The 26280-nt window shown below is 36.6% G+C and overlaps 1 protein-coding gene across 4 annotated transcripts in view; it reads left to right on the top strand.

Moving 5' to 3' along the window:
- Positions 1–17895, top strand: part of LOC148953776 (uncharacterized) — a 57569-nt gene extending 39674 nt beyond the window's left edge. For 3 of the 4 annotated variants that reach the window (XM_089108477.1, XM_089108478.1, XM_089108479.1), the window contains exons 4-6: positions 7266–7365; positions 14976–15102; positions 17752–17895. In XM_089108477.1, coding sequence (XP_088964603.1) covers positions 7266–7365; positions 14976–15102; positions 17752–17826 — 302 coding nt within the window. In that variant the 3' untranslated portion in view covers positions 17827–17895. Of the gene's footprint in view, positions 1–7189; positions 7366–14975; positions 15103–17751 lie in introns of those variants that run through there. The other variant, XM_089108480.1, reaches the window with a different exon arrangement.
- The last annotated feature ends 8385 nt before the right edge of the window (positions 17896–26280 follow it).

Below are 26280 nucleotides of genomic sequence, written 5' to 3'. Positions count from 1 at the left end.
ACGTGCAGAAATTATTTGAAAAAAACTACGTTTTCTAAAGAGTTAAAGAGGCTGAGTTACAAGGTCGAACCTTAAAACGTACAGGGGTTACCCCCCCCCCCCTTTCGCAGCCTTTAAATAAAAAAAAAGTTTCTTAAACTGAAAGTAAGGAGCGACATTAAAACTTAAAACGAACAAAAATTATTCCGTATATGAAAGGGGCTGTGCCCTCCTCAACGCCTCGCTCTTTACACTAAAGTTTTTATTGTTTAATAAAAAGAGCTGTGAGAAAGTCAAACTTTAGCGTAAAGAGCGAGGCGTTGAGGAGGGCACAGCCCCTTTCATATACGGAATAATTTCTGTTCGTTTTAAGATTTAATGTCGCTCCTTACTTTCAGTTTAAAAAACTTTTTTAATTATTTAAAGGCTGAGAAAGGGGGGGGGGGGTTTGGGGGGTGGCAGCCCCCCAACTGTGCCTCCTAATCCCTGTACGTTTTAAGGTTTGACCTTGTAACTCAGCCTCTTTAACTCTTTAGAAAACGTAGTTTTTTTCAAATAATATATCAATACGACTCCAGTTCTGTTTAGTGAACCCCTTGGGTCTAGAAGGAGCATATGTCTCAAAAGAACTGAGTAATAGATGAAGCTCAAGATACGAATTTTCACTTAAAAGAAAGTCGTCAGAAACTTTAAATATCTGCCGCTGGAGATCCTCCATATCAGTAAACACACAATCGAGATCAGAAGTGCTACCACTGTTATGTACATAAGTAAATGATCTATTTTTTCTGTAGACAATATAAATTATACGGCAATGTAGCATTTAACATCTGTGAGTGACCAGTAGTATTATCATTAATGTCCGCATTAAAATCACCCATAATAACACAAGCTTTACGTTTAAGAGCTATTCTTTCAAATAGTTTTGACAATGACGAGCAAACAGACGCAAACTTCTGACTCGATCGATCATTTCTATAATTTGTAGGCATATAAACACAAACAGCAATAAAACCACTAATTTCTACCGCAAGACATCCTACCGCTCAAACAGATTACATTTGTACTTATTTTTAACAGCTATCATTAAGCCCCCCGAGGGTCGACCCCCATTACTTTTAGCTGGGCGGATAAAAAACTGATGATCAGAAGAAGTAATCAGTTTTATGCTATTATCAACATTAAGCAGATGCTCATTAACACAAATTACATCGAAAGCACCATAAACTATTTGAAGTATGTCTAATGTTTCTCTAGCACCGTTTACGTTTTGACAGAACACACATACTTCACCATTTATCGAGCCGGTTTACGATTTGAGTTCTTCGGTGAAGCTTGGTCTGGAGTTGTACCACGAGCTGCATTTTTTAGGTTTGCACCGATAGCTGGTGCTGGCATGGTTGGATCCGCAGTTGGCACATTTGAGCCCATCTGAGGTGCACTCGGAATAGCTATGATCACTGGCACACTTGCTACATATAGTGTTCTTCTGACACTGGTTTGCACGATGACCGAAACCTTGACATTTATAGCACTGCAGCGGCTTTGTAAGGGGCTTTGACACAGAAAACATGGTGTATTCCACTTTGATTTCGAACTTGAGAGCCTGATAGAAGTCAAGCTTGGTAACGAATGTTAGCTGGACAACTGAGGAATTTCCAAAGCGCTTGGCTTGGGAAACACCGCTAATTAGGTTGGGAATAGCTGAAACATCGTAATCTTTTTCAACGTAAAGGATCCCGAGGTATCCTGAACGCAGTACCTTTCTACGGATATTTTGCTCGCCTTGGGCCGCAGAGGCGATAACATTTACGGATGTTTTGTCTTTCATATGTACAAACAGCCTGTCTCTTGGTTGTCCGATTCCATCTATTTTATCAACGGGTCTGATTTTCCTCAAGAAATCCTTTTGCTTGGTAGGATTAGCACTCAAGCCTGCGGGCAGATTTGACAAAACAACTTAGACAGTCTCTTCTGGCCGGGGCAGAGATGGCCACATTGGTGGCTGGTTCTCTGAGCTCGGTACTGCAGTGGTTTTGTGCCTCTCTATAAGGAAACTTAGCATCGCTTTACAATCATTCAATCGTGAGGCAACAATCGTACTCACATCTTCAGGAATGGTGGGAACATCAGCTGAGTCGAGAATGGCAAAACCAGGGGTCGGAACTTCATTTGCGGATCTTTCTAACATAGCCTCAAAAATATCACCATTAAAGGCAGAAGCCAGGTGAGAGCCCCTACGACTCTGATTAATGTCTTTGTCGAGCACTGTTTTGCATATATCAATAACATCTTTCAGAGCTTCCTTTGAGAAAAACTTCGACTGCCTGAAACAATATCCTTATTCGTTTTCTTTTCCACATGCCTCTGTATAAAGTTCAACGCCGGACTCAAAACCACGGTATTTTCCGTCATTCTTGATCCAACTATCACCCCAAAAAAAAAACAAGGGAAGCGTCAGCCCCCGTTCCCCTTATCCCAGCAGTTTAAGAGAGGCTCTTCCAGCAAAACTAATTTTACTAATTTGATAAAACTAATTTTAGGACAAATATTTTCTTTTGTACATAATATTGAAAATAAAAATTAAAATTATAGTAACATTTTGAACTGATGAGCTTTCAGCAATTAATGTCATTATACATCAAATATTCAGTTTAATTTATTAGCTCTTTTTAAGTTGTTCAAGACGAATATAGTTTCACTACAAATAAGTCTTTGAATACTGCCTCCTTTCTTAACTGTAAATAAAAACCAAAAACCTACTGTGTCATTGGCGCTTAACTGAAAACGAATTATACTATAAATATTTTCTTTTCCAGCTCTTGCAGCATTGAAAATAAAAATAAATTACAGTCAAATAAATTCTTGAATTGATGGACCTTTCAATAATTAATATCTCTATAAATAAAATATTCAATTTTATGTTGTTTATACTTTCCAAGACTGTCTAAGACACAAAGAGTTTTCAGTATAGTGCCAATGACGCAGTAGGTTTTAAGACTTTTACAGTGAGAGAAGGAGGTGATACACAAACTCTTGTTTGTGGTGATTTTTGTTCGTTTCAAACTTGATTTGAATATTCAATTTAAGTTTCACTCGTTTTAAGATTTATTTATTTATCTACAGTAGTGCGAATTTTGCTTATGGTTGTATTAGCTGTTTTTTCCAGTTCTGCTCGTTTTAAGAGGAATTTGTGCCTCAGTAGCAAAATATTTTTTTTCGTTCTAAACTTCGTATCCATGCTCAGTCGGCGATTTGCTCTTATTACGATCCGTTCGCTCATTTATAGTACTGATTGTTGCATGTTTTGCTATTATTGCTTATTTTATTTCGTTTTGTTTTGGGTTTCATTTATTCTTTAATAGTAATTTCTGGTCGTTTTGACTTTGAATTTTAAAAGGCATTTGTATCTGCTGAGCTTAAGTTTAAAATGGCATTTACTGTTCTTTGAAAAACTTATTTTTCGGAAAGTTTTTTTTTATTAATTTTTGTTCGTTTTTGATTGCAAAAAATTTCAAGTTTTTAAAAATTCCTTATTCCAATATCAAACTTAAAAAAAAAATCAAATATTCATCAAAGTATCAAAAGGTATCAAAGTAACAATATCAAAGTGAAAAAATGGGTTTGTGTTAACCTCGGAGTTTTTATTATCTAATGTTTGAACTATTTTTAACAAAATGGTTATCCCAAATTTTTTATCGGATGGGTGTGGGGAAAAAGGGCGTGGGGGGGGGCTAATTAACCTTCGGTCTCTTTTTACTCTTTAAAAGTGAACTAGAACTTTCTATTTTCAATCAAATGAGCCCTTTCTGAAGTTTATACGAGTATCCCTTCTATAAAAACCATATAATCCCCAGAGTAAAAATTACAGCGCCTGCCCCTGGGACCTGGGGGGTTGTTTCGACCCCGGAGTTTTAGTATCTCATGGTTGAACTATTTTTAACAAAATGGTCACCTCAAATTTTATCGGATGGGTTTATCCATCCGATAAACCCAAAGGCGCGGAGGGCGGGAGGGACTAGTTTCCCTCCGATCTTTTTTCACTCTGAGAAAATGAACTACAACTTTTAATTTCCATTCAAACGAACCCTCTTTGAAGTTTATACGAGCATCTCTAATAAGAACCACATACGGCCCCAGGACTTAGCTTACAATGCCTGCCCCCGGGCCCTATGGGGATGTGTTGACACCGGAGTTTTTGTTATCTGACCTCTGAACTGTTTGAAAAAAATGGCTCTCTCAAAGTTCTTATTGGATGGGTTTGAGGAAAATAGGGCGTGGGAGGGGGGCTAGTTGCCCTCCGATCGCTTTTGAATTTTAAAAAGCGAACGAGAACTATCAATTTCTAAAAATATGAGCCCTCTCTAAATTTTATACGAGCATACCTTCCATACGAACCATATATGCCCCCAGAGCAACACTTACAACGCCTGACCCAGGCCCTGGGGGGTTTTTGTCGACACAGGAGTTTTTCTTATCTGACCTTTGAACTATATTTAACGAAATGGCCATACGTAAAGGAGTTTTTGTTATATGGTCTTTGAACTATTTTTAACAAAATGGCTAACTCAATTTTTTTATTAGATGTATTCTGGGAAAAAGGGCTTGGAGGGGGCCAGTTGCCCTCCGATCACTTTTGACTTATAAAAGGGTACTAGAACTCTCGATGTCCAATCAAATGAGCCCCTTTTGAGGTTTATACGACGACCGCTTCCATATGAAGTGTCTCTAGGAAAAAAATAAATGGAGTGTAGGGAGAGGTTAGCTGCCCTCCAATCACTTTTGACCCTTAAAAAGTTAACTAGAGCTTTCAATTTCAAATCAAATGAGCCCTCTAGGAAGTTTATTCAAGCGTCCCTTCCATAACACCCATATATGCCCCCAGGGCATAACTTACAACGCCTGCCCCTGGGCTCTATGGGGCTCTGTCGACACCGGATTTTTTTGTTATCTGAACTTTGAACTATTTTTAACAAAATTTGTATCTCAAAATTTTTATCTGATGCATTTAGGACGTGAAGGGAGGGGGGGCTAGTTGCCCTCCGATCTTTTTTGACTCTTAAAAAGTGAACAAGAACTTTAAATTTCCAATCAAATTAGCCCTCTCCGAAGTTTATACGAGCATCCCTTCCATAACAACCACATATGCCCCCAGGGCATAACTTACAACGCCTACCCCTGGGCTCTATGGGGCTCTGTCGACACTGGATTTTTTTGTTATCTGAACTTTGAACTATTTTTAACAAAATTTTTATCTCAAAATTTTCATCTGATGCATTTAGGAAGTGGAGGAGGGGGGGGGGGCTAGTTCCCTCCGATCTTTTTTTATTCTTAAAAAGTGAACAAGAACTTTAAATTTCCAATCAAATTAGCCCTCTCCAAAGTTTATACGAGCATCCCTTCCATAAGAACTATATATGCCCCTAGAGCATTACTCATAACGCCTGCCTCAGGGCCCTGGGGGGCTGCGCCGACACAGGAATTTTTCTTATTTTACCTTTGAACTATTTTAATGAAATGGCTATTATAAATATTTTATCGGATGGGCTTGGGGAAAAAATGGTGTGTGAGGGGGGGGGCTAGTTGCCCTCGGATATCTTTTGACTCTTAAAAATTGAACTAGATCTTTCAATTTCCAATCAAACGAGCACTCTCTGAAGTTTATACGAGCATCCCTTTCATAAGAACCATGCATGCCCTTAGGGCATAACTTAATTGAACCATATACGCCCCCAGGACAACACTTACAACGCCTATCCCCCAGGCCCTGGGGGTAGTTTTTGTTATCTAATTTTTTAACAATTTCCTAAAAACTGGCTATCTCAAAATTTGTAGCGGATAGGTTTGGGGAAAAAGGACGTAAGGGGGGGCTAGTTGCCCTTAACTCTCTTGACTCTTAAAAAGTGAACTAGAACTTTCAATTTCCAATCAAAGTAGCCCTCTATGAAGTTTATACGAACATCCCTTTCATGAGAAACATACATGCCCTTAGGGCATAACTTAATCGCCTTCCCCTGGGCCCTGGGGGGTTATATTGACACCGGATGTTTTCTTATCCGACCTTTGAACTATTTTTAACGAAATGTCTATCTCAAAATTTTCATCAGATGGGTTTGGGAAAAGAAGGCGGGGAGGGGGGCTAGTTACCCTCGTGTCTCTTTTAACTATTAAAAAGTGAACTCAAAATTTCAATTTCCAATCAAATGGGCCCTCTCTGAAGTTTATACGAGTATCCCTTTCATAAGAACCATATATGCTCCAGGGCATAACTTACAACCCCTGTCCCCGGGCCCTGGGGGGTTGTGACGACACCTGAGTTTTGTTATCTGACTTTTGAGTAATTTTTAACTTAATGGCTATCTTAAAAGTTTTATTGGATGGATTTGGGGGAAAGGGGCGTTGGGGGGGGGGGGGTGGCTAGTTGCCCTCCAATCTTTTTTGACTCTAAAAAAAAGAAACTAGAACTTTCAATTTCCAATCAAAAGAGCCATCTCTGAAGTTTTTACGAGCATCCCTTCAATAAGAACCATATTTTCCCCCAGGGCATAATTTACAACGCCTGCCCTCGGTCCCTGGGGGGCTGTGTCGACCCCGGAGTTTTCGTTATATGGTCTATGAACTATTCTAAAAAAAAGCTATCTCAAAATTCTTATCGGATGGGTTTGAGGAAAAAAGGTGTGGAAGGGGGGGGGGATAGGTGCCCTCCTATTTCTTTTGACTCTTAAAAAGTGAACTAGAACTTTCAGTTTCCAATCAAATGAGCCCTCTTTGAAGTTACTACGAGCATCTCTTCCATAAGACCCATATATGCCCCCAGGGCATAACTTACAACCCTTGCCCTGAGGGCTGTGGGGGAATATCCTCCTCCAAAACATAATTTCTATCTGGAAATCAACTACGCTGAACAAAATCGCTATCTCAAAATTTTGATTGGATGTACTTTGGGAACTGGTGGGCGTGGAAGGGGTGTTAGTTGCCTTCTAATCACTTTGACCCTTAAAATGGGCACTAGAACTCTTGATTTCCAATCGAATGAGCCCCCTTTGAAGTTTCTACGACGACCCCCTCCATATGAAGTGCCTCTTGGAAATAAATAAATAAATAAATAATAAAACATTGGAACCGTATGGCCTTTACTATAGCGTTGCCTCAGATTTGCTAAAGCAACTGAAAAAGTATGTTTTTAGTCCCCTATTTTACACATTTGCAGTTCGATCCTTGAGACTGATGATGAAGCAAGGGACCAGGAATCTTCGTATGTGCAGCTATTAACTTTTTGTTTTTAGATTCGTGCAGTAAGAAGCTGGGATTGAGGAATGTTAAGCTTGAAATACCAATTCCTTATTTGAATATATCCGGTGTTACATTTGACATGAAAACCAACAAGTAAGTTTTGCTATGATATTCTCGTTCCCTTCTTTTTATTCTTTCCCTACTTCCCTTAACTACGTGTAGATATGCTTTTTATCACCATTGTTTTCTCAAGAAGGTTAAGCCATGGTTGAGGATTTCTTAATCTATTGATTTAAAATATAACCCATAGAGGAAAGGAATGCCACTATCAGCTTAATCTAGATTAAGCCCCCCCCCCATCCCAAAATCATTACCTTCAGCAATCACAAAATATTTATAATAAAATCGTATAATTTAAGACAGATACTCAGAAGAGAAATCACTTCATAAAAAAGCCAAATAGAAAAAAAAATGAAAGGGATTGATCAAGTATATGCTTCATAGCATAAAATTTGTCTTTGCACATGAATTTATTATAAGAGTTGTTGAACCAGTGATGATGGTGATATAATAGATAAAATCCACACAGGGGTGCTGAAACAGAACAGGGCTGTTTGAACCAAAGCTATGGATCTTTTTCCAGTTTTCTAAAAAAAAGCATAAAATTTATTGTTGTCGAGAGTTTTCCGAAGAGCGGAGACCTTCATCCCTTTCCTTGCTTCTTTCCTGTTTCTTTGGATCTCGCTTTTTCTTGCTTTTTCCTTGCCTGTTTCTTGCTTTTTCCTGTTTCTTTGGATCTATCAATACAAATGGTTTTGATTAGTTTCTTAGGCTTGCCCATGATTGATTAAAAGGATGGGGCTGGTGAATAATCTTGTGGTCTCTGAGCCTTCTTGTATTCTCAAGTGAGTCTAAAAGATGTAAAACAATTAAAGGATAATAGATACTCTGTTGTGAAAATTTGACCAATGGAGCGAGGAGGGATTTGCAAACCTTCGCCTTCCTCCTCTCGTCTGTGACTGAATTTTTCTTCATCTCTAAGAAGGCCGCTTCTCCAAGGAGCCTAACTTTTAGAATTATTTGTACTTTTAATAGCAGAAGGATCAGGCGTTTTCCTGCCTGGCCTGGCATCTTTGTTAGCCGCAACAATTTTTTACAATGGTTTTTTTTAGCTTGATTGATATTTAGCTCCTTCATGGAAAGGGATCCCTCCCTCCCTCCACCTCCCAAAAACCAACATTCCTGCTGCATACATGCCTGATTCTACTGTATCTAACCTAAAAACAAGTTTGGTACCGTTGGCCAAAAATGGGAATTAATAAAGGAACTTGACTATATTTACGCATAAAATAAAGCTAAAGTGTTAAATGCAAAGAGTTCATTAGTGTTGAGCAACACTGAACACTTTTCTACGGCAACGCTGAACTGGAACATGGTCTATTCGACAAATTCATTTAAGTCGGCATTCTTCAAAAGAAGGCGAAGACTTTAGTCACGGATGGTCATACATTGCAGTGAAATCAAGAGATTTACAATTTTATTTTAAGGATTTTTTTGTCGGGACATTTATTATTTATTATAAACATTCATTTTTGCGGAAAGTTCCTTTTTTATTTTTAATATTGAAATAATACCACCATACTCAGTTTTTTTTTTTGAAGGCCAGGTTTAATTCAAAATATAAATTAGAACTTGAGAAAGATCGAAAAACCTAAGATGAAATCAGTATATTTCGGTCGTTTTGTTATTATTAACCCTCCCTTTCCGCATTTTATTATTATTAATTAAAAAAAAAACTCTCTGAAAAGGAAGTTTTTTAAATAAAAGTAAAGGCCATATTAAACTTAAGATCAAAAGAAATAGACATCTACAATAGCTCAAACTGAAAACGACCAGAAATTACTATTAAAGAATAAATGAAACCCAATACGAACAGAAATTAAATAAACAATCATAGCGAACAAAATTACAATAGGTACTTATATAAATGAATAAATGAATCTTAAAACGAGTGAAACTTAAATTGAATATGCAAATCAAGATTAAAACGAATAAATACCACTACAAACAAGAGTTTGGGTTTTGCCTCTTTCTGTCGCTGTAAAAGTCTAAAAATATTTCTAATATAATTCGTTTTAATAAAGCGCCAAATACGCAGTAGGCCTTATGCTTTTACCGTTATGGAAACGGACAGTAGCCAAACTCTTTTTTTTAGTGAAGTATATAGGTGTCTTGAACAGTTTTGGAAAGAGCTAATAAAATTAAACTGAGTTTCCATTACTTTTGGAATAAAATATTATTAATATTTTTTTTGGTGGTTGTGTGTGCGGGGGGGGGGGTAGGGCCATGGAAGGAGGGCAAGGGGTTAGGTCTCATGATTTATCATTGATAACTTTTTCGAGGGGTATCGGGCCATGGAGGACCAGGGGTCACCTTCTATAAGTTTTGGAATAAAATATCGTTAAAAATATGTTGAGTTTTTTTTTGGGTGGGGGGGGCATGGAGAACCATGGATGATCTCTCATGATTTTTGGAATAAAGTATCGTTAATAAGTTTTTTTTTGGGGGGGGGGGGTCTGACCATGCAGGGAGGGCCGGGGGTCAGCTCCCTTAAGCTTTAGAATAAAATATCGTTAATAACATTTTTGAGTGATGGTGGGAGTCAAGCTTATCTGATCTTTGAACTATTCTAAAAACCTTTGCATAAAAACCTTTTATACCCCCAGGGCATAACATACAACACTTGCCCCCAGGCTCGGGGGGTTGTATTGACCCTGGAGGGTTATTTATCTGACTTATTTTAACAAAATAACTATCTAAAAAAATTCTATCGGATGGATTTTGGGTGAAGAGGGCGGGGCTAGTTGCTCTCCAGTCCCTTTTGATTCTTTAAAAGGGAACCAGAACCGTCAATTGCCAATAGAATGAGCCCCCTTCGAAGTTTATTCGACCATTCCTTTCATAAAAACCCTATATTCCCCCGAGGCATAATCTACAGCCCTTGCCCCAGGGTTCTTGGGGGGTTTTGTAAACCCTGGAGCTTCTATTATATGATCTTTGGCCTATTTTGGATAAAATGAATACCTCTTAGATTCGATCGGACGCATTGGGGAAAAATAGGGCTGGTGAGGGGGAGGCTAGTTGTCATCGGATCACATTTGACTCTCAGAAAGAGAACTAGTACATTCAATGTCTAGTCATTCGAGCCCCCTCTGATGTTTACCTCTTCCATAAAAACCTTATATGCCCCCGGGGCATAAGTTACAACCCATCGCTCGGGCTCTGGTGGGGGTCATGTTGACCTCAAAGTTTTGTTATCTGATTGTTGGACTATATCAAACAAAATAGCTATCTCTAAAATTTTGATTGAATGCATTTGGGAAAAAGAGGGTGTGTGTGAAAAGGGGGGGGGGTATATGCTCTCCGATCACTTTTGACTGTCAAAAAGGTAATTTGAACTTTCAGTTTTTAATCAAATTAGCCACCTATGAAATTTATACGACCATTGCTTACATAGAAACCTTATATACCCCCGGGGCATAACTTGCAACATTTGCTTCCGGGCTTTCGGGGGTTGCATCGACCCCGAAGGTTTTGTTATTTAGTCTTTAAACTATTTTGAACTAAATGGCTATCTAAAAATTTTGATTGTATTCATTTGGGGAAAAGGGGCCTTTTTGGGGCGCTAGCTGCCCTCCGATCACTTTTGACTCAAAAAGGGCACTAGTAATTCCGATTTGCAATAGAATGAGCCCCCTCTGAACCTTGTACTACCACCCCTTCCATAGAAACCTTACATGCGCCCGAGGCACAATTTACAACACTTGTCCCTGGTTCTGGGCGGCTGTTTTATCCCCGGAGTTTTTGTTATATGATCTTTGATCTATTTTGAATAAAATGGCTATATAAGAAATTCGATCGGACGCATTTGGGGAAAAGAGGGTTGGGAAGGGGGGCTAGATGCCATCGGGTCACTTTTGACTCTTAAAAATGGATTTATAACTTTCAATTTCTCATCATTTGAGTCCCCTCTAAAGTTTACACGACCATGTCTTCCATGAAAACCTTATAAGCTCCCGGGGCATAAGTTGCAACCCTTCACCGGGCGGGAGGGGGGGGGGGTATGTTGACCCCGAATTTTTGTTTTCTTGATCGTTGGATTATTTCAAACAAACTAACTATCTAAAAAATTTTCAACCGATGCATTTGGGGAAAAGAGGGTGTGGGGAGGGGGAGGGGTTAGATGCCCTCTGATCACTTTTGACTCACAAAAAGGTAACTAGAACTTTCAATTTCCAATTAAATGAGCCACCTCTGAAGTTTATACGACCACCCCTTACATAAAAACCTTATATGCCCCCGGGGTATAACCTAAAACACTTGTTCCCGGGCTCTGGGGGATTGTGTTAACCCCAAAGTTTTTGTTATTTGATGTTTGAACTTTTTAAAAAAATGGCTGTCTCAAAATTTTTATCTGATGGGTTTGGGGAAAAAAGGCGTAGTGGGGGGAGGGGGCTAGTTGCCCTACGATTTCTTGTGACTCTTAAAAGGTGAACTAGAACTTTCAATTTCCAATCAAATGAGGTTCCCTCCGAAGTCTATACGAGCATCCCTTCCATAAGAACCATATATGCCCCCAGGGCATAACTTACACCGCCTGCCCCCAGGCCCGGGGGGGTCTGTGTCGACCCTGGAGTTTTTGCTATCTGATCTTTTTTCTGAACTTTTTTTTAACAAAATGACCATCTCAAAATTCGATCGGAAGCATTTAGAGAAAAAAAGGGCATGGGGGAGGGGAGGGGGGCTAGTTGCCCTCCGATTAAAAAGGGCACTAGAACATCCGATTTACAATCGAATGAGCCCCCTCCGAAGTTTGTATGAACACCCCTTCCATATGGAGTGCCTCTGGGAAAAAATAATACAACATTGGAGCCTTATGGCCTTTACTATAGGCAACTCTACAGCGTTGCCTCTGATTATCATTGCAACTTGCCAAGAAGGAAAATCAGTCACAGTCGTAATCAAAGAGAGGGAGGTGTATTGTAGCCCCCTCTCCTCCCTCTCTGGTCCAGTTTCATCCTCGAGATATTTTAATGAACTTTGGTTATTTTGCGTCTTTTAGAACAATTTACGAATATATACACCAAGGATTCCCCAAAAGCACATATTATTTAGCCAAGCCCAGTCATCAACCCATTTCCTGTATAGGTCCTTATCACACTTACAAAGCTAGCAAAGCCCTTCCTATGTATGGATACATCTAAGGAAATTAGGGATGGGTGAACCTTCTTCCGGAGCTCCTGGACTATCTTCTCCCTTTTCCTAACAGGTTTTAGTCTTATAACGGTTTAATAACCGTTTAATAACTTTTATCATAACAGGTTTAATCAATTTTCATGACAGTTTTAATCTTAGTTTTAATCAATCTAAAAACTTGAATGAATGTTTGTTTGTTTCTGGAATTGCAGTAAATAGGAAGTAAACTATTATTATTTAAAGTTACAATCATGTTTTAGATGCCGGGTACATCACGTTAATTTTACTGTTGGGACTATAAAAAGGTGATACGAAACTGTTTTTGGATTTTTATTTTGTTTTGAAGAACACGAAGTGCCGAAAAAAGGTAATGAAACTTGTGATACTGCAAGCGATCTGGCAATCCTGTTCTGTTGTCCTTGCGAGAGCACGTGTATCGGAACCCTTCCATAGCTCAGTTCGAGTTTTTACTTCGTTTATTAACTACCTGATTTTTAAGACTGCAATTAGTGAAGTTGTGTTTTTCGTTGTGCGTCACGGAATAGCTCAATGGTAGCTGTAACTCTAAAAAACAGAACTTTAATATCAATAGATACATCAAAAGAATGGGTTTTTTATGGTGATTCTAAATATACAATATTCATTAAGTTTCGTGTCACCTATCGAAAGCTACAAGCCTGAGAGAATTTGTCTAATTTTTGAAAAAAAGGGAGGAGTGGGAAACTCCCAAAAGTCAAGGAATTTTAATGAAAACACATCATCATACACGTGCTTGAAGCTGAAGACGAAAACGGTGAAAGATTCCCAGCGCTGCTACGAACTGTGGGAATATCGTCTCCATCGGTTTGTAACTACCCAAGGGAACTGCTTTGAAGGGTATAGCATTGATGTTTGAAAGGAATTAAAACATTGCTAAGAAAAATATCAGTCTCATTACTTTTCTTCTACACCTAATAGCATTGATTTTGATTTCGGTATTTGTTTTCTTTCTGATTTTTTTTTAATTTTTGTCTATTTTCGTTCTGATTTGTATTATATTTCGAAGAAATCTGGATATGTATGGAAAAAGTTCCAAAGTTGCCAGTAGCAAAATTCGACAGAAATCCAAAAGCCGCCGACACTTTAGCAGCAGAACTTGTGGTTCGACAACTTTTCTTTGAGCAAAAAGTGTTTTTATACGTAAAAACTGTATTTTCAGACAAAATCTGCCAAAAAAATTCACTAGGCCATGAAATCTGCCAAGTATTGCTACTATGCTACCCCACTTTTTGCACGGCTGGTCTTATATTTTATTTCTAATATAGCTTATTATTTAAAATCATTCTTTAAACTTTTATTGTTTTAGTGCAAGGGGACCAAGCTACGCTCGGAAAAACAAAAGTAGTTTTGTTCACGAAACAACTTTATTTCAATTTATTTTATTTGCTGTAGAAAGTAAACCATTAAGAGTATTGGATTCTGAATGTTTGTAATGTCATTCACATGAGAAATATTTTCCTTAAATGGATTAAGACCTTAAACGAATTTTTCCAACGTCATGCCCTATCTAGGTCGCTTTTCACACCAAAAAATGAACAATTGCCTTATTAGGAACAATTTTATTGAACGAACAATAATCACCTAGTGAAGCTCGGTCCCATGGTATGCAAATTATTATTTGGCCGCAATGCTTAGCATTAAATGCGAAGAATCTGAGACTCGCTTCACAGCTAACAAACGAGAATGTCTTTTTCTAAAACCTCGGAGTCAACTGATTTGTTAACAAAGAAACTGCGTTTTGAAACTCCTGTTTATGCTTGAAGCTTTCAGCCTTCAGAGGTCTCTAATTTCAGTCAGTAGACGATTTATGAAGAATATGAAGGGGGTTGGGAGGTAGAAGCAAATTTCCTCAAAGTCGTAACCTATTTAGAGTTTTCACACCGGAACATGGCAGTAAGCCAATTTTCAGAAAAAAAAATTTGATCCATTTTTGAGAAATAAAATTACTGATATATATATATATATATATGCAATTATTGCTCGTTTAATAAGATATATTTGGTATCATATTCATTTCGACTGTTGAATTCCAGTCTTAGGATCAAATATAGACAAAAAAGAGAAATTTACTATGAACGTGGAAAATAGAAATAAAAGAACATATAAAAAACAAAAATAACCTAGCCCGTCTCATAACATGCGTGCAACGAAAGACGTTGCATTTTGCAACGTCTTTGCAATATTAAAAGCGTGTATCCTTCTATATAGACGACAAAAAACGTAAAAGAAGAACAAAAAAAGCCACAACTAGCTAATTACATGATGACAGAATGCGCTCACATGGGGAGCCATGAATGTCTAGATAGAGTGACTCCAGGTTCAAAGTCTATATATTAAATATATTCGAATGGATTTTATGTCTGATTTTTTTTCTATTAAGTTTTATTTGTATAGCTATTGTTTTGTTTACGTTATGTATTAATTATATTAATTTTACTTTTAGTTTTGTCCTTTTATTATATTTTAAGGAATTTGAACGTCTCAATAGAAGTGGTTGATAAACATACTTGGATCTCCCGTTCAGTGTATAAACCAGGGCGGCTGTTGAGCCTGAAACGTAGACTTCTACACCACCTTGGATGGAAAACAATTCTGGTCAGTTCTCCCTCTCTCTCTCTCTCTCTCTCTCTCTCTCTCTCTCTCTCTCTCTCTCTCTCTCTCTCTCTCTCTCTCTCTCTCTCTCTCTCTCTCTCTCTCTTTCATATTTGAAAAGTAGTACTGTCTTTTGAAGTAAAAATATGGCTTGCTTTATTTCAAGAGATGCGGTTATAAAAAAAATGTTAATTATAGGCTGGATTCTATATTTAACTTTTAGATGCTTTCAATAAATTGCCTTGCTCTACAACGCGTTGGCTGGAGGGCTTTAGATGAGAATTTTGAATTAATGCTAGAGGCGATAGCAAAGAATAAAGCTGAAAAGAAGCATAGTTCTGAAAACAATCAAAACATATTGGAGTAATATAAAATTTACAAATAAAACACCTTTGATTAGTCCAATGAAAAGAGAAGATGAAAGGGTGACGTTGGGTAATGAAAAGATAGATCAGTTGGGCAGCGTCACTTACCTTGGTAGTATTATTAGTAAAGATGGTGGGAGCAGTGAAGATGTTAAAAGTAGAATAGCCAAGACTTAGAGCGTTTTTTCACAGTTAAAAAAATTTTGGAAGAATAGGAAGATAAGTCTGCAAACCAAGATTAGAATATCAGAAGCTACAGTGATGACAGTGGTCAAATATGACTTTGAAGCATGGGCGCTTCGAAAAGCGGATGAAGATTTGCTAGATGTTTTCCAGAAAAATTGCCTACGGATTGTTCTGGGTACATGGCTGACTGACCGTATTTCAAACAATAGGCTACACGAAAAATGTGGTTCAATGCCGCTCTCTAGGGCTATAATGAAAGAAAGGTTGAGGTGGATAGGGCACTTTGTGCGGATGAAGGATGACGGATTGGCGAAGATTGTTCTTTTCGGCCAACCGTCTAGGGCTAAACGGAAAGCAGGTCGTCCCCGTCTGGGGTGGGAGGACGTCATAAAGAAAGATTTAAAGTAAATGAGAACTTCGTGGGCGGGTGTAAAAAAGGAGGCTTTGAATGGATTGGGGTGGAGGAGGAGCGTGCGTAGCTGTGTTGGCCTCAGGCGGATTGGGGCTGCGGTGAGTTGTTAGTAGTAGTAGCAGTAGATTAAAAAATATTAATTATTTGTGTGTCCAAGGCGCATGTGACATGTTGGTAGCTTAATACTTGATCCTAGATTACTGCACGTATATACGTATCCACCAAAATTTAGCTTTTGATTGCTGACAGCTCTTGACTCTGAATTCAGGCTTCGGGATTTAATAATGAATAGGAATGTCTTTGTGAAGCTGTGTGATATTTAAAAAGTATTGTCTATAAATAATTGACATTTCATCAAGAGGAAAATTCCTATTGAAGGATTTTGAGGACCCCTCCCCTCCTCAACCTGAATCTTAGTTTTTATCTCAGCTACCTCAGTTAAAGCCAGTTGATTCATTATGGAGCATTTCAGTTCCGCTGGGTAAAATCTTTAAGAAAAAATGGGGTTGACTTTTCCCTCTTTACTAAGGCAACGCTGAGTTATGACGGAGAAACCACGGAAAAGACCACAACTGCAACAGCTACCACAACTAGTAACTTGATAGTAGTGATAGATTAGAGTTAGAGATGGCTCCACCAAAAAGAACAAAATCTTAATTATTTAAAAGACGCCTCTCAAATTTAAATGGTTAAAATATTATGTTAATAAATCACCTACTCTGACGGACTCTCTAAGATAGAAGGGTTAGTCCGAGTTGAATGTTTACGGATCTTCTGGTATTTTAAGACTTTACTAACTCTTAAGACTCTTAAGTCTAAGATTTTTTAAGTCTTACGTTTAGTCTAGACTTTTAAGTCTCAAGACTTTAAGTCTGGTATGTTAAGACTCCTTAATTTGAGTCATAGTTCAAGTATTGAGTAGCTTAAGTCTTTTAAGTTTTAGCTTAAGTTTAAGGCTTCTTAGATGGTCGAGTTTTCCTTAGAGTTAACTGTAAGATTCTGCAATAATGATAACTTTTACTTAGTGCCAAACTAGCAGGTAGGGACGTGCGCAGGGTGAGGGAGGGGGCTCCCCTCCCCCTACTGAAATCCCAAAGTTACCTGAATCTGTTGACACTTATTATTTAAATTATAAATTTTCCATTATGGCACCAACCAAAAGAGTGGTTCATACCAGCCTTCTACCAGGGGCTTTGGTAAGAATCTATCTTGCTAAATTTCGATAACTTACCATTAATTACCAATAATTGTAATTTTCTATACTGACAACAAGTTAATATTGCGTTATTAAGAGTTACTCATAGTTAACTATCAAACAAAAGCCATACTAACAACTTAATGTAACTCATATTTTTATTTCTATCAAGTGTCAGTTTGTATGGTGATAAAAAGTCAGTTTATATTGGAATAAAAATTGATTTTGGTTGGGAAATTTAATTTCTGTAATACAATGTAAGGGTGACAGCAAACTTGGAAAAGAAAAACTTGGGTTTCGTTTAAAAAATACTTCAAAGTTGTAATAGTATTTTGCTGCCTCGCTGTTCCAGCAACAATTTTTTATTTCAAGAAATACAATCTATATAAGGTAATTAAAGTTTATATAAAATTTATTAATATAAAGTAATTTATTTCAGTAATTTATCTTTAAAGTAGTTTGCTCTGCTCCTTAGGCTCTTCTTTGTTTTTCAGGTCAGTGAACCAGAGGCTCGAGCAAGTGACACAAAAATTTACAATATGCTGAAGGTTCGATTAAATCAACTATAGCAACTAGATTTATAAGTTTTTTCGTATTATTTTTAAGTTATTGCATCTCAAATCGAATATAACAAAAATGTCGCATATGTGTTTCTCAAATAAATAATATATATATATATATATATATATATATATATATATCGATATATATATCTATATATATATATATATATATATATATATATATATATATATATATATATATATATATATATATATATATATATATATATATATATATATATATATATATATATATATATATATATATATATATATATATATATATATATATATATATATATATATATATATATATATATATATATATATATATATATATATATATATATATATATATATATATATATATATATATATATATATATATATATATATATATATATATATATATATATATATATATATATATATATATATTTCTTCGATCTTTCGTGTATGGTGAACAAAATTACTATCTCAAAATTTTTATCGGACGACTTTGGGGAAAAAAGGGCGCGGGAAGGGGGCTAGATGCCCTCTAATATTTTTGGTCACCTAAAAAGGGCATTGAACTTTTGATGTCCTCAAATGAGCCATCTTCCGGTCTTCTAAGATCACTGGTTCGATAAGATCAACCCTGTGAGAAAAAAAAGATAAAAAACAAACAAACACACATCCGTCATCTTTCTTCTGGCAGAAAAAGCAAAATTCTTCATTTTTGTACATTGGTTCTCGGATATGCTGAATCTGATAATGTTATTTTTATTAAGATCACTTTACGTTTTGGGAGTGTTTCCCCCTTTTTCAAAAAATGGGCAAATTTTCTCAGGCTCCTAACTTTTGATGGGTAACATTAAACTTTATGAGTTATGAATATTTTGAATAAGCCTTAAACTTCGATTCTTTTGATGTATCTATTCTTATCAAGACTCAGTGCCTTAGAGTTTCGATTACTATCGAGCCGCATCGCTCCTTAATATATATATATATATATATATATATATATATATATATATATATATATATATATATATATATATATATATATATATGAATTGGACAGCCCTCGTCCCCAGCTACTGTTTAACTGCCCAGAAAATAATCATAGGAATAATAAAAACAGTAATGGTAGTATTATTAAGAGACCGTTATGGCAATAAAATACATACAATGTGTTGTACCTGGGAAATGGAATTTCTTTTTACACATTAGCGGCTTTATGAAAAGAAAAACTGCAGAAACTTTGCTATTTATTCAATATTTGAACTGCGATAAGAAAAAAAAGCTGTAATTAGGGCGGCCATTTGGGAAAAATCCCTTAAAGGTATTGACCGATATTTTTATGAGAAGGTTATTGTGAAATTCTGATAGAAAAACTACACAGTATTTTCAATAATTGAATTGAATATAAACGTAAGAAGCAACACAAAACGAGTCAGATATTTTGCAGAGTAGAAGAAGGATCCGAAAAATAAAATAAAAGTGGCCACGATGCATTTGCTGATTGATGTCTGATAAATGGCACTGGAGATACAGAAAATAAACCTATATTATACACAGAATGTGTAGAATACCCGTTGAGTACCTAAAGACCCTTTGGCATTGTGTTTCATATTTTGTAATTAGAAACCTTGGATTAAAGGGTAAGGAGCTGTTTGCCCTCCAGCCCCCATATTTTGGAAAGCTCTATTTTACCACGTAAAATAGATGCATCCAAATAAGCCATTTCAGTCTCGAAATGTTATTATAAGTAATTAAGATTTAGCACAAAGAACACGGGTCTTGGGGGGGGGGGGGCCCCATACTTTGGAAAACTTGAAATATAATACTAAAATAAACTGATAATTAAATTTAAGGATGATTTTTTTAATGAAAGTGAAGAGTGATGTCAAAATATAGAACAAACATAATGTGCATAATTATCATGCACATTATCATGTGCATAATTATATGCACATAATTATTATTATACATAATTATCATGTTCATAAGGGCCTACCGTCCCCTCAATCCTCCTTTGTTAAGCTGAAGTTTAACTTCTTTGTCTTAAAGCTTCAAAAATGAAAGCTATAGCAGAAGAACAATGTGATAAGAAGTTTGACTCCTTTTAAACTTTTCAACCTCATCCCACATTATCTGAAGTTCAAGTTTTTTCTACCTCCAATATAAATCCCAAATCCTTTGAATTCTCTTATGACTACTTTCTGCCCCATTCGCGGACGCCGTACTTTTTGTTTTCCCCCATTTAAAACGAGTTTAATTTTCAGCTAGTTGAAAAAACGAAGGGAAAAGATAAAAGATCAGCCAGAGGTCCTGGCCGATTTCGGCCAGGACCGCTGCCAAGCCTCGGCGCTAAAAAAAAAAAAAATTAACCTCTTGATGTGAATTTTAAAAAATCATAAGACAAACTGAAAAATTAATTTAAAAAAAAGCCAGAACAAATAAAGGACTGTTCAATAATTAGATTAGGCAACAATTCAGTCCCTAGCGACAAACGAAGCTTCTCTACTAACCCGATTTATATTAACACGGTCAAAGAATGAGAAAGAATGCCACTTGATTCTCTTTTGGGTTATAAAAAATTAATTATAGATGAGAAGCAAGTCTTCATTCTTACAGATCTTAAGTGAAGCAATTTGAATGAGAAATACCCTAAACATATTTCTTTAAAAAAGAACTGAAAGACTTAGTGATCGCAGTCTGAAAGAAGTATGGGGGCGCGGGACAACTCCCTCGCACTTGGAAGTGGTATTTCAGCATTTAAGTTTTCTTAACCCCCAAAATGTTAAAATGTTTAGTAGCAAATCAGAATACATCGGCTCTTGTGGATGGGGGAAACTAAATATTTTTAGGAAAATCTATAATTTTGACAGATCACAGACAAAACTTATATAATACAGATGTCCAACTTAATAATTTTATGGTGCCAATCAATTTGGTGCTTGTCCTCGCCTATTATCAGTTTCTCAGGTTTCTACCGTGCTTTAAAGTCATTTTGCATAGCCTATAGACATCCGGATACCCTACCCTTTGATTAACACTGTAGGATAGGGCACATAAATGTCTGTATCATATACCTTTTTTATGTGGTTCAGATTCTCATTTCTGGAGATCCTGTAGATCCAAAAGGTCTTTGAAAAAGATTCAAAAATCAGTTGGCAGACGATTTTATTCAGTCTACGCAACAAAATTATACATCTGAGGATACTGAAATCAAATGTGCTTATCACATTATTGTATCTAAGTTAAACATAAAAGTACTAAAAGGTCAAAAATCTAGTTGGTTTTTTTTTTTTTGGGGGGGGGGGGTTATGGTATAGACAACATTGAGACTTTTGAAGCTCTTATTTTCAACATTTGAAGATCTTATTTTCACTTCAATATCATCATCCTCCTCCTATCTCTCAATATCCAAAATTGTCAAATTACTCATTTTTTGTAATGTTCAAATTGAATTATTAATAATAATTTAAAACAATGTCCTACGTGAAACTGTGATACTAACTCTTCATCAAACTTTTATACATAATCCTGAATATACCTACATGCATTAACACTAAGTTCATTGACATGAAATCTGTTACCTCACAGTTCAAAACAAACCTGTTAAACACGTGTGTATGTGGAGAGGAATTCCCGCATGCAAAGCCAAAGCTCATAAAAACCTGTTAGCTCACAGTTCACAATTAAACAATTAAACACGGGCTTGATGACCTTCACCGAGTTATCTTATGTACAGGTCAAGTAAGAGTGCATTGCCCCTGGTTGTCCTTGGAAAGTTGCCAAAGTACCAGAGGTATCCTCCTCCAGGCAATGGTTCAGAATAAACAAGTTAAACACGTGTGTGTTGACCTTCACTGAGTTATCTAATATGTGGGTCAAGTAAGAGTGCATTGCCTCTGGTTGTCCTTGGAAAGTTGCCAAAGTACCAGGGGCATCCTTCTCCAGACGATGGTTCAGAATAAACAAGTTAAACACGTGTGTGTTGACCTTCACTGAGTTATCTAATATGTGGGTCAAGTAAGAGTGCATTGCCTCTGGTTGTCCTTGGAAAGTTGCTAAAGTACCAGGGGCATCTTCCTCTAGACGATGGTTCAGAATAAACTAGTTAAACGCGTATGTGTTGACCTTCACCGAGTCATCTAATATATGGGTCAAGTAAGAGTGCATTGCCTCTGGTTGTCCTTGGAAAGCTGCCAAAGTACCAGGGGCATCCTTCTCCAGACGATGGTTCAGAATAAACAAGTTAAACACGTGTGTGTTGACCTTCACTTAGTTAGCTCAACCCGTTAGCTTATATAAGGGCCAGGTAAGAGTGCATTGCCCCCAACAAAAGTCCTTGGGTACATAGGGGCAGCAAGTTCATTATACTATGTCTACCGTGATTTTACTTAGTATATATATATATATATATATATATATATATATATATATATATATATATATATATATATATATATATATATATATATATATATATATATATATATATATATATATATATATATATATATTGTTTTAAAGGGTAGCGTAATTTAGTTGCGGTGTCAGCCGTAACTACGACAGCTATTTTTAGTAAATGAATCTTAAATCTTGGCTGAATCTATGTGAGGTGAGGACGCTGAGAATTTCAATTTTTTTATTTTTATTATGACTTTAGCTTTAAAATTTGGTTTATCAATGAGTCGTCTTGAGCCAGTTACTTTTATTTTCCTATAACATATTTTGCTGATAGATGCTACTGCTTTTACAGTTAAAATAATTGCTTATGTTGCATTCATTGTGTTATCCATTGTCTTCATAAAATTCCTCGTATATCGTCTTTTATTTTATTTGCATGGAGTAATTTTTTTGATAAAAGTTGCACTTATGGAGTACAAACAGTATTAGACCATGTTACCCATGCAGATAATTGAGTGGAAGCTTTCAGGGGCAGTATTACTGCTTGGAGAGAGTAGGTTAAGATGGGTTACTTTTTCACACCAGAGGGCGGGGGAACAATTTTTTTCCAACTCGCACATAAGTGTATACCATATGTTCTTTTTTATATCAGTTGTTCATCAGGCTTTGCTTCTAGTGACTGAACAATCACTGAGGAGCAATTTTAAATGAAATTAGAATAGATGGAGCAAGTCAGAGAGAAAAAGAGGCTATGAAACAAAAAAAAATGTTATTTGACGTCACACAACCGGTGCCGTCACATCCGCTTTATCAAGAAGGTTAAGAAAATTTCTTGACTTTTCCAACATCACTAAAACTTTACTTTATCCATTGTAACGTATGGGTAAAGGCGACATGATTCTAAAATTTTACTCCGACTGATCGAACAAATAAAATTCACCCTTTCTGGTGATGTATGTCTAATTAAAACTGATTATCTCTATTTCAGACCCAAACTTAAAGAAATGTAATGGTTTTTCTAATATAATTGAGAAATTCAGTGTTGACATTTAGTTTTCTCTCGTTTAGTCGAATCTATTATCCGAGTTCTACAAGCTAAATCAAAACCACCATCTTAATTCTAAACAGTTTGGCCACACAAACTAAAAACATTCTTAATGGACGAGATAGAGTGATTCTTTTTGGTGCCGATGGCCTTAAATTGGTTCACCTCATCCCCTGGGGGATGAAGGATCACCAAAGAATCACCACAGTGATTCTTTTTGGTGCCGATGGCCTTAAATTGGTTAGACGAAAAGGCTACAGATTCTGACAATTAAGAGCTTGAATACTCAACTTTGAGTCCTTGATATATCAAGAGATGACAGTTTCGGTAGGTTACCAATATACTAAGCAAAGAAGTCAATGTTCATTGTGCTCCTTTGAAAAACAGCAGCACATGCTTTGCATGTGCTGCTGTTTTCACCAAACTTAAGAGCTACCAGATTTTGATGTTTGGGCATTCTGAGGCCATTCAATATTTCCGTGCCAATGACCAAGCTTTCTATTTTGCTTGTAGTAAAACTAATAAATTTTCTTGAAGAGTCTTTTATACCCCGGTCTTGTCTAAAAAAGGGCCAAATGCATATAGAGAAAAATGACCCAATGCACCTGGATTGTACTCTTACTTTCAGGATTGATCTCTGGGTTGTACATCAGAACACCGGTGAACTGATAAACCCAATTTTCACTTATTTCTATATCTAAGAAAATCTGTCACAAGAGATTACTATCCAATTTTCGTGCTTCATTCAAAGCTCTGAAAATCTTGCGAGTTTATCCTGCTGTGAAATAACTACACCTCTTATATCTAGCGTCAGGAAAGTAAATTCTTCCCGTCGTAAAATAAGCTCCATAAAAAAATAGAATAATTTTTGGACAAATTTATCTTTTTCCAAAATGGGAAAGCACTGAAAGTAACGATCCGACAGAGAAAATGATTCAAAAAGTGAATTCTTCACAAGGTTCTTAGCAGTTGAAGATTTTTGGCCAGAGCCACTTGCATCAAACGATTATATATAGAAAATTGCATTGAACCTTCAAAAGGTTCTTACCAGTTGAACAGTTTTTGGCCAGAGCCACTTGCATAAAACGATTATAAAAAGAAAATGGCATTGAACCTTCAAAAGGTTCTTAACAGTTTTTGGCCAGAGCCACTTGCATCAGACGATTATGTAAAGAAAATGGCATTGAACCTTCAAAAGGTCCTTAACAGTTGAACAGTTTTTGGCCAGAGCCACTTGCATCAAACGATTATATATAGAAAATGGCATTAAACCTTCACAAGGTTCTTAACAGTTGAACAGTTTTTGGCCAGAGCCACTTGCATTAAACGATTATATAAAGAAAATGGCATTGAACCTTCAAAAGGTTCTTAACAGTTGAACAGTTTTTGGCCAGAGCCACTTGCATCAAACGATTATATATAGAAAATAGCATTGAACCTTCACAAGGTCCTTAACTGTTGAACAATGTTTGGCCAGAGCAATTTGCATTAAACGATTGTATGTAGAAAATGGCATTAAACCTTCACAAGGTTCTTAACAGTTGACGAGTTTATGGCCAGAGCCACAAACATCAAACGATTATATAAAGAAAATGGGATTGAACCTTCAAAGGTTCTTGAGAGTTGAACAGTTTTTGGCCAGAGCCACTTGCATCAACCGATTATATAGAGAAAATGGCATTGAACCTTCAAAAGGTTCTTAACAGTTTTTGGCCAGAGCCACTTCAATCAAACGATTATGTAAAGAAAATGGCATTGAACCTTCACAAGGTTCTTAACAGTTGAACATTTTTTGGCCAGAGCCACTTGCATCAAACGATTATAGAAAGAAAATGGCAATAAACCTTCACAAGGTTCTTAGCAGTTGAACAGTTTTTGTCCAGAGCCACTTGCATCAAACGATTATATAAAGGAAATGGTATTGGACCTTAAAAGGTTCTTAACAGTTGAACAGTTTTTGGCCAGAGCCACTTGCATCAAACGATTATATATAGAAAATGGCATTAAACCTTCACAAGGTTCTTAACAGTTTTTGGCCAGAGCCACTTACATCAAACGATTATATAAAGAAAATGTCATTGTACCTTCAAAAGGTTCTTAACATTTGAACAGTTTTTGGCCAGAGCCACTTGCATCAAACGATTATCAGAGGCAACGCTGTAGCGTTGCCTATAGTAAAGGCCATATGGCTCTAATGGTTTTATTATTATTATTATATATTTATTTTTTTTCCCAGAGGCACTTCATACGGAAGGGGTCGTCATAGAAACTTCAAAGGGGGCTCATTCGATTGGAAACCGAGAGTTCTAGTGCCCTTTTAAATATTCGATAGTGATTAGAGGTCAACTAGCCCCCCCCCCCCACGCCCATCATTCCCCCAAACATATCCAATCAAAATTTTGAGATAGCCATTTTGTTCAGCGTAGTTGATTTTCACATAGATAATATATTTATGAGGAGGACACTCCCCCACAACCCTCAAGGCAAGGGTTTTACGTTATACCATGGGAGCATATAATGTTTCTATAGATTGCGTTGTCGTACAAACTTCAAAAAAGGCTCATTCGATTCAAAATTCAAATAGCTAGTGCACTTTTTAATAGTCGAAAGTGATTGGAGGGCAAATAGCCCCCCCCCCCACGGCCATTATTCCCCCAAACATATCCAATCAAAATTTTGAGATAGCCATTTTGTTCAGCGTAGTTGATTTCTTGATAGAAAATATATTTTTGAGGAGGACACTCCCCCACAACCCTCAGGGCAAGGGTTTTAAATTATTCCCTAGGGGTATATAAGGTTTTTATAGAAGGAGTTGTCGTAGAAACTTCAAAAGAGGCTCATTCGATTGGAAATTAAAGGGCTAGTGCCCTTTATAATAGTCGAAAGTGATTGGAGTGCAACTAGCCCCTCCCTCCCCCCACGCCCATCATTTCCCCAAACACATCCAATCAAAATTTTGAGATAGCCATTTTGTTGAGCGTAGTTGATTTCCAGATAGAAAATATGTTTTTGAG

This window comes from Artemia sp. Qi Xiang Cuo, chromosome 3 (genome assembly GCF_049724085.1).
Source record: "Artemia sp. Qi Xiang Cuo chromosome 3, ASM4972408v1, whole genome shotgun sequence".
NCBI lineage: Eukaryota > Metazoa > Arthropoda > Branchiopoda > Anostraca > Artemiidae > Artemia > Artemia sp. Qi Xiang Cuo.
This window is presented reverse-complemented; position numbering and strand designations above follow the sequence as displayed.